The sequence below is a fragment of the Rhineura floridana genome, chromosome 3, assembly GCF_030035675.1.
Source record: "Rhineura floridana isolate rRhiFlo1 chromosome 3, rRhiFlo1.hap2, whole genome shotgun sequence".
Taxonomy (NCBI): Eukaryota; Metazoa; Chordata; class Lepidosauria; order Squamata; family Rhineuridae; genus Rhineura; species Rhineura floridana.
In genome coordinates, this window is record NC_084482.1 from 196,108,220 (window position 1) to 196,126,693 (window position 18,474).

Genomic DNA, 18,474 nt, shown 5'->3' on the forward strand with positions numbered 1-18,474 from the left:
CCATTCCTTCTCCCACCCCCCTGGTCCTCGTAGCCAAAGGTGAAAAGAAATCAGATAAAAGTCTCCTCCTCTCTCACTTAGGACAGGACCCTCCTGGCTGATGACATCTTCGCTGCTTACTATGGTCCTGATGTATCGGCTAAGCGCTTCCGCGGAGCTGTTGCCCAAGTGGCCAATGCCAATGCCGCCATGGACTTCATAAACACTACACGGGACGACCCTGTGCTCCACTTTGATTCAGAACTCATCCGTTCCACCAACGCTTGGCTGTTGCAAACCCGCAAAGAGCTCCTTCAAGCTGTGAGCTCAGAGCAGTATGTCATCGCCCGGGATAAGCTGGGGCAGCTGTTCCATACCTTACAGGTGCTTTCCAAAGGAGTCGGGAGCAGGGGAAGGTGGTGTTTGGCTTTGAGGTAGAGCATGTATAAGCTTGGCCCTAGTGTGCCATTGATTTAGTCTCGTCTTCTACCAAAAAAACAGGATTGGAATCCACTCCGGGTTCAGTGTTCATTGCAGACTTCACACAGTAGTAGACCTATAGTGCAGTTCTCCCAATTTATTGTCACCTGCACAGTAGTAAACAATTTTAGCCACTTAACCATTCACAATTTTTGGTCTGTAAATGAAAAACATCCGGAATGAAAAATATACCATGGAATCTATTGATTTTTGCCTTTGGAATCTTTTTTCCCTAAAAAGGTAAAGGTGTCCCCGCACTTGTAGTGCAAGTCGTTTCCCACTCTTAGGGTGATGTCTTGCGACGTTTACTAGGCAGACCGTATATATGGGGTGGGATTGCCAGTTCCTTCCCTGGCCTTTCTTTATCCCCCAGCATACGCCGGGTACTCATTTTACCGACCACGGATGGATGGAAGGCTGAGTGGACCTCGACCCCTTTTACCTGAGATTCCCTAGCCAGTGTTAAAACTATTGGGGTAAAAAAAAATGTCCTGTGTGCTTTTTCAAGGAAAAGCCAAACTAGGAAAGCAAGTAAGTACATTCTTTGGACACATGTGGCTTTGTTTTGGTACATTTTATCACTCCAAAATGCATTTGAATTGGCTTGGGGCAGAAAAATACCCCATAAAGCAGTCCATATCCATTTTTAGTTTTCTTGGAAGAGGGTTAGAGCAATATTATAGAGGTAAGCAGGAGAGGATTGAGAAGGTTGTGGACTTGCTCTCTATTTCCAAATCCTATACAAGCATAAACAGGGATTTAGAAAGCCCCTGGTTCAAATACTGTCTGGCTAGGGGGAAATTGCAGGAGAAAAGTGGTGGGTGGGGCTAGTATTGAACACCGTGGCTGCTGCTTCTCCCCACCAAATTACCCCTTCCTGCTGCTACTTCCTAGTGGAGGCTGGACACTTGGGCTCACAGGTTCAGCAGTAATGTGCAGCTTGAGCCTCCAGCATGAGTCTTGAGGCCAAACTGCATTCTACATTGGTCACGTGGTTTTGCCCTGATATGTAAGATTTTCCTTTCAGAAATAGCCAGTTTGAACCCTCTGATCCAGAACAGACCTTCTTCTATCCCTATCCCAATCAGTTTTGCCTTAACAGATATGCATGGTAGTGACAAAGAGAGGGAGAGTGCATCGGTTGGTTTATTCTGTCATGAATCTTCTGTCCATTCTCTCTATTATTTCAAATATTTATGGTTTGCTCTTCTACTAAAGCACCAAGAGTGATGTATGAGTAGGCTGCAAGATGGTAAACACCATTATTTTAAATAAATAAACAGAAGTAGAACATTGATCACCAAAAAGGGGTGCAGCAGCTGCAGCCAATTGAAAAGGTCAGCCAATCCTAAAACCAGCCCCCCTTAATAAGCTTTCTTTCTGACTAGGATTTCTACAGCCACAGCAACTGGGTTGAACTTGGACATCGGCAGCCACACCCTCACCTCCTTCAACCAGGCCGTGAAATTAAGGCCATCGCGGAAGGTGTGATTTTTAGGTGTTTACCTCTGCATGGGAAGTACTAGCTGCATTTGATGTTTGGCTGGGCTAGGTTGGAGACTTGTTGCAAGAACTCGTCAGCTAAATGAAGGAAGGGAAACTGAAGCCTGTGCTAGTTTCCATGTTATGTTCAGTCTGTGGGCTAAAACCAGGACTCCTGGCTTGTCCATGCTCTTAGGCAGTGGCACAGCTAGGTAGCTTTAGACCATGGACTTAATGGTCATTCCCCCCCCCAGCCGCTTTAGACACCATGTGTATTACTTCACTTATGAAATACTTAATTTCTCTTGTCTTCCCCCCTCCCCACCGCCAATCCATGCTTCTCCATTCCTGATATGTGGGAGCAAAAAGCAAACAAAAAGTTTGCCAACTCTACTAAAAAAAGGCATACTCTGAACATGTGCAGTATTGCCTTTTAAACTTGCTTAAATCATAGCACTGCTGTAACCACAGGATTAAATGGAATTTGCTTCTGCTGCTCTGATGCTAAACACATAAATCTTGGAATAAGTACTGTCTTATTGTAGAAAACAATAATAAGGATCTGTAACTATTTACATGCCCAGCTAGCCACCTCCTGAAATTATTATTTTTTTTAATTGGTCACCACAGTATCCTTTTTTTTTAAAGGAAATAAAGGATGCTGTGGTGGGCCCAAACATGTTCATGCAGTCTCAGGTGCTGACCCGATCATGTGCTGCTTTGCGGGTGGTCATTTAGGGGGACCTGGCTGTGAGGCCCTGGACTTTGGCCCTGAGATCTGGCACCAGCTGCCCCACAACTCTGAGTCTTTGATTAGGCAAGCCTACCTAACTCTCCTCTTCAGTATCAAGCTGTTAAACTAGGTTAGCATAGATGAGTTGTTTCATATAATGTTGTATGGATTTCTTTTCTATATTTATTAATATTATTATTTTTTGGTCTTAATATCTTCATTTGATATGTTGTGAACCACTTTGGGAACTTTTTTAAAGAAAAAATATTTGTTTTCTCCAGCTTTCGGAGGCTATGATTAGATGCTTTTTTTTTTAGCCTTGAGTCTGTTTAAATAATAATGTAATTTTATGTATGTTTGTTTTTAAACTTGGTTGAGTTTATCTTTTCATAATGTTAGTATGTCTGTTTTTAAAATATTTTTATTGTTATTTTTAATGACTATTTTATACCATTTTTTGGTAATAATTTTTTTAAGTGTTATATAAAGCTTGCTAAATAAACTAAACTAAATAGGCTTTCTTGGTCATGCCTCTCCTGTACCCTTCCAGCTGGCATCCGAACTTGCAGTGATTGCTCTGACTGGACCTGTCAAGGAAACCTTTTGGAAGGACTCCTTGCTAAAGGGCTTCTCACTACCGGTTACTATGGCACCCAACCAGAAAAGCCAACTGGTATGTTTTCATTGCCAGAGGAAAGCAGGAGGCTCTCTTGTGAAGCAGAGGTTTTGTATGTGTGTGTTTACTATGAAAGACTCAAAGGGCTTTGTTCTTCTTCATTTGTATTCGTGGTGAGTCTTTAGACGGTTCACGGTAAAACCTGTGGGAATTTTTAAAAAAGGCTTTACTTTTACCACAGTTTTAAAATAATTTTTATTTGCAAATTTCACAATAAAAGGAAAGAAAAAAGAAAACAAATAAAATTATTGAAATGAAATAAATAAAAATATTAAAGGTACAAAAAATAAAAATAGTTTTAGAGAAGTCTTTTTTCTCCTCTGAAGTTCTTCTCATATGATCTTTCTTTCTTTCTTTCTTTCTTTCTTTCTTTCTTTCTTTCCTTCCCCATTGCTATTGCTTCTTCTTGTTCTTTGTACATAGGGCTGATAAGTCTTCTATTCTGGCAAGGCAACTTGAGCTCAAGGTCTCTTGAGTGTGTCAGGGTGTCTTTCTTTTGTGGTGGGAACAAGCACCTCCCCCACTTTTTCCCACGGAGGGACAAATGTTTCAAAGAAAGTGATGAGAGGATAGAATGCTTCTGAGCCTCTAATGATATTGTTGTTTGAAAAAGGAAAGAAAGGAAATGGCAATTAAAAACACCAAACACTTTACAGTCTTCTATCTGGGCCTGTAAATTTTCTGGCTGGTTGGTAGTTTTGTTTTGTTTTCTTTTAAATTATAATAAGTTGGCTTGTTCCAGTGGAATTGAAGATCTTTGTCATGCCCTGCAAGAGATAATTAATTCAAGAAAGCAGCGGGGCTTTTGAGCAATTCTCTCTGCTCTCTGAATTTCAGTTTTCTTCCGTGAAGTCCAAGGCGCTGCTTACTGTTGTGGGCTTCAGTATTAGGCTTCAAACAGAAAGAGGAAATAGAATAATGACAGCACCTTGTGATGGAACAAACCATTAGAACCAAACTAGGGCCACATTCATACCATATCTTTATTCTACTTTTATTCCAGTTTAAACAGTGGTGGCTTCCCCCAAAGAATCCTGGTTAGTGTAGCTTGTGAAGGGTGCTGAAAGTTGTTGGGACCCCTGTTCCCCTCACAGAGCTACAAATCCAAAGGTTCTCTGGGAAGAGGGACAGACTGTTAAACCATTTGGGGAATTGTAGCTCTGCAAGGAGAACAGGAGTCTCCTAACAACTCTCAGCACTCTTTACAAACTACCCTTCCCAGGATTTCTTTTTTGGGGGAGGGGGGATCCATGACTGTTTAAAGTGGAATAAATGTTTGGTGTGAACGTGGCCAAGATATGATGGTAAATGTGCCAGTTCAAGTGTGGTGACTTTTTTCTTCATTGTTAATAACCCTCTGCTAACCACATCCCCAATTTTGCAGTTGGACCACAGTGTACAGAAGAAGTACAGTAGGACCCCGTTTTACAGCGCTTCGCTAATGCAGTGGTCTCTATTAGACGGAATTAGATTAAAGCCCCACTCATACGGAGCTTGTTCGGTTTTTACGGCGGTTTTCGGGCATCGCACACTATTCTGTTCAATGAGTTCTGCTTTTCAGCAGGGATCTGGAATGTAATCCGCCGTATGAGTGGGGCCCTACTGTATTAACATTTTCCTTCTGCACCATAGTCTTAGTAAACAATCTTCTCCCAGCAGCAGATATTGGCCCTGGAAGGCAAGGTCCCTAAGGGAGTTTGTCTTCCAGGGCTAATAGGTGCCACAGGTGGGGGTGACATTCTGTGAACTATGGCGGGGAAGGAAAAGGTTAACCCCTGTCCTTGCATACTGTGGCCCAGATTAAAAATGGGTTCTCTGCAGCAGAGACCCAAGAGCCAGCTAGAAAGGTTTGGAGGGCCACAATTAGATCTCCCCATTCCTCTTCTACTTGTATACTGTCTGATACTATCCCAGCCATGAGGGACTGTACCATGTGCTTTTATCTGAACATGTCACAATTGACCAGTTGCCCCCCTCACGCACACACTTATAGTGCCTGCCCTCTTATTCTTTTGACCTGGCTTATTGATTGTAGAAGAGTATTTTTGTCACAGACTAATATTAAGCCATCGTACTGCAACTTAATGGAATTTGGGGGTGACTTTTAGGATTGGGTTGGTGGTCTTATTTCCTCCCTCTGCTGTTTGATATTTCTTTATCTTCCAGGAAAGTGCAGTCATGGGGGGCGATTTGATGAAAGTCGCCACAGGGAGCCTCGTGGCGGCATCAATAAGGACAGCTCATCCTTGTTCTTTTCCCCTCATCACTACTTGCACAGCGAAGCAGCTGCTTTGGCCCGGGAGGCCTCCATACACTTCCTGGAGGAGCTATGGAGGGAAATCGGGAGCAAGCAGTTTATGAGGTGATGTTGCCCATTCTGTAGAACTCTATGCACACTATTCCCACCTCTCATTGTGACTGACTGATGGATTGCTATACGGCTTTTAAATTGTTGTGAGCTGCCTGGGAACTTCGTGTGAAAGGTGGGTAATAAATAAAATAAATAAATAATAATTACTGTATTCTCTCTCTCTCTCTCTCTCTCTCTCTCTCTCTCACACACACACACACACACACACGGTTGATAGTCATTCACTCTATTCAGTCCATTAAAAATTTCCTAACCCTTCCTCACACCAAGTTAATAATTAATGTTGATGTCTGTGTGTCATGAAACAACACTTTAATTTTTAGGTAGGGGTGGCTGTCCTTGGTGCCAAAGGATTTCAGATTTTGCTGCTGGGTAAAAATGGAGATCTGTGTAGCCAAAGATGTGACACATTTGATCAAACTGATGTAGATGCTCCCCCTGCTGCCTTTTTGCTTTGGCCTTTTTTGCATCCTTGAGTCCCTGGCCTGCAAGCCCACAACTAGGGATGGGTGAATCTGTCAATTTTGGCTTCTCTCACTTCCTCATTTTACAACCTTAAGTTTGGTTCTCCACATTTCCACATCAGTTTGCGATTTATTTAACTTTTTTAAAAGTCCACATGAAAATTCATCAGCATTTTAGAGGGAATTTCTGCTAACATACACATTTCTGTATGCAATTTTGCATAGCATTAGGGAATTTTTGCAAAGCATTTTTGCAAAATAATTTCCCCTAATATAATTCATTTTTATGTTATTTCCCCTAATATATGCATGTATATGCACATTTTACCCTAGTATATACATTTCAGAAAAGTGTGCATCTTGAAGGATGGCTATGTTTCAGTTCGCGTACTGTCTCAGAAAGTGTGGGTTTACTAAGACTGCCTTTAAATGTGAACTGAATTGAATTTCTCCCTCATCCCTACCCACAGCCTGCATTGCTCTCTATCAGACCATTCCCTTCCTGCCCCTTCTTCAGTCAATCTTATGCTTTCTTCTCCCAACAAAATAATCTCAGTTGATGTTCCAGACTGTTTTTCCAGAAGACCGTTTATTACCCAGGACAGGTACTAAAATGTGGATTCTGTGGACAGCGTGTGGCTTATTATTATTATTATTATTTAATGGATTTATATTCTGCTCTAGTTCAAAAAATTTAGAATTCAGAGCGGAGAACAGTAAGGCATAGTCCAATACAAAATACTAAATAACACAATTAAAAAATATAAAAGTATATCTACTAAAACAATTTTCTACAACATTTTCAATCAGATGTTAAAAGCTTGGTAAAATAAAAATGTTTTTATCCGGCGCCGGAAATCGATGATAGAAGTGGAAAGTTGTATCTCGGGCGGAAGCTGGTTCCATAAGGAGGGAGCGGCAACCGAGAAAGTCTTATTTCTGATAGCCGTGTGTCGGATGGTAAATGTTGATGGAACAATCAGAGTAGATTCGGTGGTCAATCTGATAGGACGGGAAGACTGGAATTCAGAAAGACGATTAGTCAGATATATCGGTGCTAATCCGTGTCGGGCTTTAAATGTTAGAACCAGAATCTTGAACTGGTGCCGGAAATCGATGGGGAGCCAACGTAGATGATAAAGAAGGGGCGTGGTGTGGACCCACGGACTGGTTCTAGTGATTATTCTTGCTGCTGCTCTTTGAACTAATTTAAGAGGTCGGAGCGATTTTGCAGGTAGTCCGATGTATAGGGAATTACAATAGTCTAATCGCGAGGTCACTAGTGCTTGAGTAACTTTTCTTAAATCAGACATTCCCAGAAACGGTCGAAGTTGACGAACGAGTTTTAATTTAGCAAAAGCCGTTCTAGAAACAGCCGTAATCTGGGGTTCTAAGGTCAGAGCTGAATCCAAAATTATGCCCAAGCTACGGACTTGAGTCTTTAGGGGAAGGAGAACTCCATCTAGTGAAGGTAAATTGCCTAATTCTTGTGGAGGACTTTTTCCGATGAGAATGACCTCTGTTTTTTCTGGATTGAACTTTAGTTTGTTCCTGTTCATCCAGTTTTGTACTGCCACAAGACATTGATTAAGGGGATAGACAGCATCTTTTGCATTCGGTGGAAAAGAGCAATACAGCTGAGTATCGTCCGCATATTGGTGATAATGAATTCCAAATTCCTGAATAATCTTACCTAAAGGTCTCAGATAAATGTTAAACAAAATTGGGGACAGGACAGAGCCTTGTGGGACGCCAAACCGTAGAGGCCAGGGTGTGGAATGATAATCCCCAAGGGCAACTCTCTGAGTCCTGCCCTCTAAGAAGGAGCGGAGCCACTGTAAGACTATACTTCTAAATCCTATTTGATATAGGCGATCTAAAGGATGTCATGATCGATAGTATCAAAAGCGGCAGATAGATCTAATAGAACTAGCAGGGATAAATTACCCTTATCTAGTTCTAGCCGAAGATCGTCCATTAGAGCAACTAAAGCTGTCTCAGTTCCGTGATTCGGCCTAAAGCCAGATTGAAAGGGATCGAAGCCGCAGGTGGAGTCTAGAAATGTTTGTAATTGAGTGGCTACAGCTCTTTCGATGACTTTGCTCAAAAAAGGCAGATTGGATACTGGACGGAAATTATTTAACAGTGCGGAATCAAGAGAAGGTTTTTTTAATAATGGGGTAATAATAGCTACCTTCAGACATTCAGGTAGATAGCCTTGTTGGAGGGAGGAGTTGACAATTACACTGAGCCAGTTAGCTAATTCAGCTCTAGATATTTTTATGAGCCAGGAAGGGCATGGATCGAGTGGGCAAGTAGTGGGATTCATACCCTTCAGAGATTGGGAGATGTCTTCAGGGAAAACAAATTGAAAGGTAGAAAAAAGAGAGGAGTCATGAGTTTCAGATGTAGTATTATTTTCGTCTGTTGTGGTGGTATGATCTAAGATAGAACGAATCTGATCAATTTTAGCCTCAAAGAATGTTGCAAATTCTTGGCAGCGAGCCTGAGAATGAGTTGTGGCAGATGCAGGAGATTATTCACTATGCGATAAAGTTCTTTTGGTTGATTATTCGCTAAAGCAATTTCTGTTGAGTAAAAGGATCTTTGGGCTGCATGTCTAGCTGAGGTATAAGTTTTAACGAATTTTTTGACAGCAACCCGATCAAGTGGATCCTTTGTCTTTTGCCAACGACGCTCTAATTGCCGATAAACACGCTTCATTTTTAACAGTTCTATTGAGAACCAGGGAGCAGGTTTAGGTCTGGCCATTTTCAGTGGACGGAGAGGGGCAATTGTATCTATTGTTTCAGACAACCTATTATTCCAGATGTTGGTAAGAATGTCAATTGGTTCTCCCGAATGGACATCGGGGTAGTCTTTGAGTCTGGATAAGAATACATCTTTGTCTAATAATCTTCTGGGGCGATATAATTTGATAGGAGGCGGCGCCTTAGCTGGAGACGGCATAAATGATAACTTAAATTGGATCAAGTAGTGGTCAGACCAAAACAATGAGGAAGTGACAATATCATCAATTTGAAAGTCGTTCGTATCTGAAACTGGCTGAAAAATAAGGTCAAGGGTGTGGCCAGCTGTGTGAGTTGGGGTCCGTACTAATTGTTGGAACCCCAGAGTTGACATCGAAGTCATGAAGTCCTTTGTTGATCTTAGGGAGAAAGATTCTGCATGGATGTTGAAATCTCCTAACATTAGAAGATTCGGGGATTCCAGCATCAATCCTGAAATTAGGTCAAGTAGGTCAGATAGGGAGGTAGTTGAATAGTGAGGTGAACGATAGATTAATAGGATTACAGTGGAATTCTGGTGATTAAATTTTAAACCGAGAGATTCGAAACCAGGATGGTACTGAGATGATATCCTAGATAAATAGCTTTGCGGTGAATAATGGCTACACCCCCTCCACGATTATCTAATCTAGATTGATGGAAGGCGGAATATCCTGGGGGGCAGAGGCAATTTAGATTAACACCCCCTGCATCTTCCAGCCAGGTTTCAGTTATGCATACGAGATCAGCATGTTCGTCTTTAATAAGGTCATAGATAATGGCAGTCTTGTTGTTAACTGATCTCGCATTAAAAAATAAAACTGAGTAGTCTGAATGTGTTAGTTTATTTTCACAGTAGCATATTTCTTTTTTTAAATGCACTCGAGTTAGCGTGGCTAAGCAGCGAGATGGGTGAGAGCTAATTTGAAGTCAAGAACTGTTTTGACGATTGTGTCTGCCTTTACCTAGCACAGTGGGTATAGATCTAATCACACTAGTGTTGGGCCGCGCCTTTTTGAGACCAGGGGATATTAGGGAGGATCCATTTGATTCATATGGTCCTGGCTCAGTGATTCAGCATGATGGATGTATAGAATTAGTACGTCTTTCTTTTGTTAGTTCAAGGGTCAAGGGCGAGGAGTTAGGGGAAATTTTCAAGGGTATATCAGCAGTGTCGGTCTCAAAATGAGGCAAAGATTGTTTATTCTGTAAAGTTACCAAGAGGTTTTGAAGGTTGTCGATGATGTCGTTTTGAGCATTATCAGAGAAACTGGAGAATTTAGATGTTAAGTCATCAACTTTGTCTTCCAAAAACTTTGGAGATTGAAATTGGTAGTGGTCAGAATTTAGTGGTGATCTTTCATTGGTCGTCTTTTTTTGTCTTGTAGCTGGGGGAATGTTCTGGGGATCTAAGATAGAAGCAGTATATCTGGGGGTGTCAGCTGGAATGATAGGTTTAGATGGCAATGCAGCTAAATGGTCTGTCAAGACTGGTTGTTGATTCATAGAAGTGCGTTTCGAAATTAAAGGGTGAGGGCTGGCAACATTAATGAAATGTCTATGCAGTCCAATGCCCAGATTGCTAAAGCGACGTCTATTGTTCAAAAGCGAGATCACAGTATTACTAGTTTTAAAAGTGAGTAGGATTGACATGCCAGGCTGCGCTTTTGATAAAATTTCAGCTTTCATTATGTCATTTAAATTAAACAGATGTAAATTTTGAGTCTGCAAAAAATGATGAATATATGTCTTGATATTGAAGGGGTTGTGATTGTCATATCGATTAGATGAAAGGTGATGTGGTACTTGAGACAAGACTAAAGACTTGGGGCTAAGTCGTAGTTTCCAGTGTGTATGAGCATCTAGCTTTTCCTCAATGAGAGGGTCAACTGAGGATCGATGAGAAGAAGAAAAAACATCAGGAACTGGAAGTGGAGCTTGGGAAGTTGCCTGCTGCACAGGGACTTGAGATGTTAAAAAATGTGCTCCTGCTTCTTGGGACAGGTCAGTCCGATTTGAAATTTCTTTAGATCATTCTAAAGCAAGTAATTCCTCGAGTAGTTTAAACAGTCTATGGAAATTCATCTTCCGATATTTAAGGCGCTTCACATTTTTTATATTTTTCTATTTAATTTTTTTTTTGCGGTTTTCTAAAATACTTTTTCTTCGAGTTATGTTTGTGAGGCTTTTCTTCTTTTGATATTGTTGAGGTGGCTTTCGGAGGGAATTTGTCCTCAGTAAAAGTGGGGTTGGCCAGAAGAGGGGTTTTTAAAAATTCTTCTATTAAAGTTCTTAACAGGCTGTTTGTTTCTGCAAGAAAGTTTTTTATCATCCCTAGTTGATCTGCAAATGATGTCAGGTGGAAAAGAAAAAAGGGAATTTCGGGGATTGTGGAAAACATTTCCAAGGGGTCGGTATCCTGGACAGGATTTGGGTCTTCAGGAAGATAATCTGTTAAGACTGAAGGCCTCTTCTTCAGAGTAGACGGGCTCACCGAAGTTAGTTTATTATCTTTGGTAAATAACATATCAGCTTGTGCTAGCTCGATCGCTAAATTTGGGGTGGTAGATAGAGGAGGGTCCTGGAGCTGATGTAATACCTTAGAATCAAGTGACCAATCCGAGAAAGTATGAAAGGAAGTCCTAGGCTGAAATTTTGAGCAAGCTGCGTCGGGGCTAGTTAAAGGCTGTGGGTCTTTTAAATTTTTTGAATCCGGAGTAGTCCAAAGGGGGGATGAGGCAGATGGGGGTTCCTGTATAGAGTTCTTATGAATGCAAAATTGGGTTATTTTAAGTTGTTTCAGAGTTTTCGTTTGTAAGCCTCGTATGTTTTGTTTACAAAACCCATCTATTGACTGTGGGAGTTTCTCTGGAGATTTGAATTTATTTTCATTTTCTTGCGTGCTAACCCCATCCTTGTACATTTTTCTCGTGAGGACCATCCTTAGCAGCAGTAATTAAAAGATTTGATGGTATAGTTATAGTCAGGGTTAATTCCTATGATGTTTTTAAATTGCTTTTTATTGCTTCCTGTTACTCGCAATAATGGCCTTATTATTGCATCAGTTTCATCTAGTCACGTGTGATTTTTGGTTATTTGACTGGCTCTGAAGTTGGTGATCAAGGCCATTCTGGGGGTGAAGTTGGGACAGGTTGTGAACTTCTAATTCCTTCTGCTTTAATCTTGTTAATGCTTAATTGCAGGGTCATGCCATCCTGTTTTGGCAGCTTTTTTAAAAGAATGCTGGGGGAGATCTACATTTAAATTACATGCATTTTGTACACACTTGAATGTGAATATGCAGTTTTTAACATAAAATAGCATTTTTCAATTTATTCGTCAGTAAAATATTCCTTTTTTGGTGGTCCCTTTTTGTGCACCAAATATGCATAGCAAAACCAGAAAAAGTGCATAATCTGACTGGGAGTTGCATTCCAATCTGCAAGCAAGTTCAGAAGTGTCAGATTGAAACAGTCCACTGTGAAAAGGAGACCAAAATAATTCCTCCTCCTTCCCTACTGTTAAGTGGTTAATAATTGTTAATAAATATTGGAATGGTTCCATGTTTTAAAAAATATTTTTTCTCAAGTGTTTCTAGCACATCCGACTGTTTTGGGCATCAGCTTTTACTTATAAAGGGCCTGTTCTGTTCCATCTTTTACACCATACACAAAACCCAGCCTTGGGGAGACAAAAAAGGAAAGAAAGATGCACAAACCCAGCCTGTGTGTGAAGAGAAAGAGAGAGAGTGTGTAAAAGCAGAGAGAGAATGCAACGGCTCTGGCTCCAGAGGGGAAAATGCAGTCACCGCATGTGTAGTTGCATCCACGGGCATCACATTAGCGGTACTGGGGTAATGACTAAGCCACAGTTCTTACTGTTTTGTTTGCAGGCTGCTGGATATCAGCCCAGCCACAGGCCTCAGCTTTGTTGTGGACACCACCGGAAGCATGGGTGAAGAGATCAGTGCAGCCAAGCGACAAGCATGGGAGATCATCACATCGCGACGTGCCACTCTTCAAGAGCCAGATTTCTACCTCTTAGTCCCTTTCCATGACCCTGGTGAGATGTTTGATATGGGCCCGTTTCAGTAGGGGAACGATTCTTATTTGTTTGCTAAATGTTAGCTCAGTGGTGGAGGAACTCCTTTTCATCCGGAAGGTCCCAGGTTCAATTCCCCAGCATCTCCAGGGAGGGCCAGGAGAGGCTCTGGCCTGAAACCCAGGAGAGATGCTGCCAGTCAGTGTAGACAGTACTGAGCTAAATGGATTCCAACAGTCTGACTCGGTATAAGGCAGCTTTCTATCTTTCTGTATATCCTTTTCACTAAACAGTGTTCAAGGCTGCCTTTGCACCATAGTGTTCGAGACTGTTTAAATGCAGTAAAATACAAAGTACAAAAATCTCAGAAACATAAGAACAAGACACATAAAGCATATCAATAAAACTGCAGGCAGTTGAACAAATTGCAACATATTTACAGTTGCCAACAAGTCAGCATATCAGGACAAATAAAAGTGTCTTTGCTGCTGGAGGGAGGGAGGCCCTCAGGTTTTCCTCAACAAGGAGTTCCAGAGCCTGGAAGTAGCTACATAGAAGGCCGCATCTCAAGCCGCTGCCCAGCACCCCTCAGAATGCTGCTGAGCCGAAAGACGGGCCTCTCTCAAACATCTTTTAAGGCCAAGGCAGGCCCATCTGGTAAAACACACCCTTTCTACAAGCTTCTGACTTGTATGGGGTTTAGCTGGGAGAGTTGCTGTGACCTGCAGTGGTTAAAGCACAAGCCTCCATTGAAAAGAAGAGTGCCCCTGCCTTGCTACCTTGATGATACCTTTGCTACCCAGTTGGCATAAGAGGTAACTGTTATGTGGATTCAGACTGAAAGATGTAGTGTTCTATATTGCTTGAAGGTGACTTGTCAGGTGGAAACTCTGTGTAAGAAACAGCTTCCGATATCTATGCTATTTATAGGCCCAGGTAAATGTCATGCCGGGAAGGATTAAATCGTAAAGCAGACAAGGCTTAAGCTGTCAAGAGGAAGTCATTATGAGGAAAGGCACAGCTAACAGCAGAGCAGCCAGTTTATTCTGTGAGAGTGAAGCTAGGAGCCAGATAAGGAAACTATTGTGCCAGTGCTGCTATAATGGAGGTTTTATATCTGTCTTCTCCAACCTGGTGCCCTCTACATGTTTTGGACTACAACTCCCATCATGCCTGGCCATTGGCCATCCTGGCTGAGGTTGTTGAGAGTTGAAATCCAGAACACTTGGAGGGCACCAAGTAGGGGAAAGCTGCTTTATATAGCTGGGGCCCAGGAGATTCCTCCATAAGCTCCACCTCCTTCTTCCAGCTTCTTGCCACTCTTAAAAGGACAGAATCCAGCAACCTCGTTTTAAAGTTTTTCCTTGGGTTGGTTGGTGCCTTTTGTGTGATTCAAAGTGAAGAGGAATAACTTCTGAGAGATAAGATGGGGGTGTGCAGGAGACAGAATGGGTGAGAATATAGTTCCTTTCTTCAGGATTAATTCCATATTCTCAACCGTGGATAACTTTGAGCCATAATGGAAGTGGGTGCTACCTAATTCGGGTGTGGAGTGCTCGTGTCATGGTGGATCTCAAGATTTTCTCAATAATCCATCAGATATTGAATCATTCATAGATGGGAACTCAGGCAAGTGACCAGCCATCCTTTCCAAGTCTGACATTTGAAACTAGAAGCCTTCCTTTTTTATTCTTACAACTGTTTCATCCTTACAGCTGTTACTTGAGGCTGGTTCATACATACATGTCCATCACTTGAAGATTGCAGGCTGAAGTGGAGACTCACATGAATTGACCTGCTATTGCATGTATAAATCTGCCATTGCAGGCCAAACAAGATAAAAAGAAATAACATTAATCGTGGTGCCTCTGATGCAATGTTGTTCAGTTGACTCAGTTCATACATCACTTCATCTCAGCTAAATGCATGTGTGAATCAGCCATCGCTCTCTCTTTTTCTCTCATCCTCCAGAGTTTGGCCCAGTCTCTAAGACCAGTGATCCAGATGAATTCTTGAAAATTCTCGACACCATCAGCCCTCTGGCTGGTGGGGATGAGCCAGAAATGTGCCTTTCTGCACTTCAGGTGGTATCTGTGCAATCCTCTTGATGTTTGTGTAATTTTATAGATCTCAGCCCTGTAATAGAATCGCTTGTGAACTTTGCAGCATCAAATATTTGGGAAAGGAATTGTACTGTGATCTCTAAGGGGAATTGCATGTCTAGACATGTCTCTCTACATCAAAACTTTATTCCGTGTGCAAAGCTAATGTGCCAAGGAGAAGATGCCCCTCCTGATGTGGTTGCATTGAATGAGCAGAAGTGATTCTTAAGACCACAGCCAGTCCTGCCACGAGAGAGAGTTAGGCAGATTTTGAGTGTCATTGAAAAGGCAGGGCTTGGTCGTTCTTAAGGTTTTATTGCTGGCAAGGTCAACATTTTCTGCCTCTGTTTGATATACTGTATGTGAAAGACATGCTACAAGGAGACAGCTACCAAAAACTGAGGCTGTTTAGGGCATTTTCTACAGAAGATAAGTAAAAATGGTACTTGCTCATAGTTGCTTTGCAATGTGAATTGGGGGCAGATTTGCATTAGAATTTCTGATTTGCATTACAAATGTCTCCCCTCTACTTGCTTCCCCCCCCTCCCTGTCATCAGTGGGTCAGATATTAACATAAATAGCATGCAAAGAGGTTGATGCAGATTTAAGGTGAGAGAGAGAAAGTGTGTGTAGGGTCATAAAACTGCAATGACCCTGCAGGCCTTGCCCTTCTACTACACTGTGTGTGCTGGCCATGATCCCACCAGCTGTGCAGCATGAATTGGCCATACGTGCATAGGGTTTTGCATGCAGGTAGTAATCCTGCACCAATCAGTTTCCCCTTCTGCGAAGGAACAGTATTATCATTGTTATTGTTTTTTAAACTTATAACTCGCCCTTCCTCCTAAAGGATCCCAGGGCAGCAAATGTGAACAAAAGAATTTAAAAACATGCTAAAAAATTTAAAAACATTCCAAAACACAATTACAATTACAAACATTCTAAAATAGTTAAAATATTCAAAAAACACAACTTGAAAACATTATTTCATCAGTGATCTTCAGGTTGCCAGGAATATATCTAGGCATTTGATGGATGAATGTTTTCAAATTCCTCCTGAAAGTTAATAGTGATGGATACAGACACACCTCACTGAGAGGGCATTCCACAAATGGGAAGCCACCACTGAGAAGGCCCTGTCACGAGTCAGCACCAACCAGGCAGCACTCAGTGGTGGCACAACTAAGAAGGTAAATATGTGCTGTATGAGCCCTTCATATTGCTGACAAACATGTGGCTGCTGGGGGTGTGGCCTGCACATGGCAGGGTGGGGCTAGCTAATGCAACCACCAATGCTTGATTTTAAAGTGTGAGGGGAGCTGTGTGAATCCCTCCCCCTCCATGTTAGCCCTTTTCACCTTTCAAGGGTAAGTCACTTGATGATCTCATGTACAGCTGTGGGATGATGCAAGAAGAAGTAAACTATGCAGTTTAAACTGGTGGCTTAACCTTTAAAAGTCTTGAAAGGATTACAACTCAGTAAGCTTTGACTTTTGATTCAGGATGAAAGGATGAGAACCAAATGCTTCACTCCTATACAAGTAGTGATCCTGAATGGTGTGGCTAACTATATATGCTTCCCTCAATCAAATAATATTTCCAGTATCCTTCATCTGAGAAGTCTTAATGTCAAAAGCCTCCAGTGAGCATGGCTATAAGCTCTTTTTCCAGTTAACTGGTTTGTCTTCATTTAAATCTTGGTCAGAACTTTTTTAATTAGTTCTCTTGGTTTGATTTTTGATTAATGAAGGGAGATTGGGCTAACACTTGGAGCTCCTAGAGTGGTATGACAATGGTACCAATTCCCTAGGGAGGTGGTGGGCTCTCCAATGCTAGAGGCATTCAAGAGGCAACTGTTGGGCAGGGACCTGTCCAGTATGCTTTAAGTTTGATTCCTGCATTGAGCAGGGGGTTGAACTCAATGGCCTTATAGGCCCCTTCCAACTCTACTATTCTGTGATTCCTCCATCAGATCTAATTATTAGGCATTCATCCAGGTTTGCTTGCGCAAAGTTTATGCGGAGATTATATGATGCCTAGTCTTTATTGAACATTCCTTATTTATTTCTGGGGAGGTTATACAACAATGAACATTCATCCTGATCTGCTTGCTTGGAAGTTATACATCTTCCTGTTAATCAGTTATTTCCCCCACATTTCTTAGTGCATTACCCTGTTATGTTTCTAACTGCAAAATGTCAGGGTTTTTTTTAAAAGCAATTTGTTGCACCAGAGCACTTGAATCCACTTTAATTGCACAAACCTAAATTCCCAGTACTTAGTTGAATCCGTTGTGCAAAATACTGACCATCTGGAGGCAACCTGTGTGTTTTGAGACATGTTTTGAAGCTGCAAAATGGAGAGTCAGTTGGAGCCAAAGCAGCCATCAGCAAGCTTTCCCAGCATTTCCCTTTGGCTCCTTGGCCATAATGACAGTCAAATGCTGATATGAATATCACCTGTCTTTGTCCTCCTCTCCAGCTTGCCCTCCAGACCTCGCCACCCTATTCCGAGATCTTTGTCTTTACTGATGCTTCTGCTAAAGATGCTCATCTCAAGAACAGTGTGGAAGCTCTCATCCAGGAACAAAAATGCAAGGTAGATTAGGCCATTTGCTTTTCATTGTGCTTTATTTTGGGAACACTAATCAGAGTTTTGAATATTTGCTTTTAGTTCTGTACTTATTCAGGGCAAAATGTGCCATATGATAATGTAATGAGACAATCCACTTCCCCTCCCAAGAATATAAAGCTGCTTCCTTTCTCTACCTATCACCAGGTGACCTTCCTAATCACAGAAGATCCATCCAGGACCCGGGTGAAAAGGGAAACACTTTCCCCAGACCGATTCAACCTCTACGTAAACCTGGCTCATAGCTCGGGTGGCCAGATCATATTTACAGACAATGAAAACATCAAGCGGGTGTCAGAGATCATTGGTGAATCCAGCATTTCTTCGGTAATGGGAGGGGGTAAAAAGAATGCTTCTCAGCTCTTGGGGTGCATCCTCTGTCCATTTTCTTTGATGTTTAAGGGATGTAGTGTCTGGTCACTTGACTAGAAACTTTTTATTTAATTTTTATGTGCTTGGTTCAGTTCTGTTATGCCTCCTGTCAGATACATGTTGTTTTCAGCATTAATACCAAATCCTTAATTGCTAGGACTCTATCATTTAGATGCCAGGCAAAAACATTTGTTTCCCCAGGCTTTTAAGAATTGCTAATGTTAGCTTTCTTTCCTTTAAGCTTAGAGCAGTTTTGATTTAACAGTTCCATGGGAAAAGGGATTGGTTGTTAAACCAATCTGGGAATTGTAGCTCTGTGAGGTAAATAGGGATTTCCTAACAACTTTCAGCACC

The 18,474-nt window shown here is 41.7% G+C and overlaps 1 protein-coding gene across 11 annotated transcripts in view; it reads left to right on the forward strand.

Moving 5' to 3' along the window:
* The window catches only part of VWA7 (von Willebrand factor A domain containing 7), a 75,211-nt gene that overhangs the window by 9,475 nt on the left and 47,262 nt on the right, over positions 1-18,474 (forward strand). For 10 of the 11 annotated variants that reach the window (XR_009761597.1, XR_009761596.1, XR_009761595.1 and 7 more), the window contains exons 3-10: positions 82-363; positions 1,848-1,944; positions 3,225-3,347; positions 5,517-5,712; positions 12,867-13,036; positions 14,987-15,099; positions 17,599-17,715; positions 17,896-18,075. Coding sequence is in view for 8 of the 11 variants with exons in the window: in XM_061619268.1 (XP_061475252.1) it covers positions 82-363; positions 1,848-1,944; positions 3,225-3,347; positions 5,517-5,712; positions 12,867-13,036; positions 14,987-15,099; positions 17,599-17,715; positions 17,896-18,075 (1,278 nt within the window). In the remaining 3 variants the exon portion in view is untranslated. The remainder of the gene's footprint in view (positions 1-81; positions 364-1,847; positions 1,945-3,224; positions 3,348-5,516; positions 5,713-12,866; positions 13,037-14,986; positions 15,100-17,598; positions 17,716-17,895; positions 18,076-18,474) is intronic. The other variant, XM_061619274.1, reaches the window with a different exon arrangement.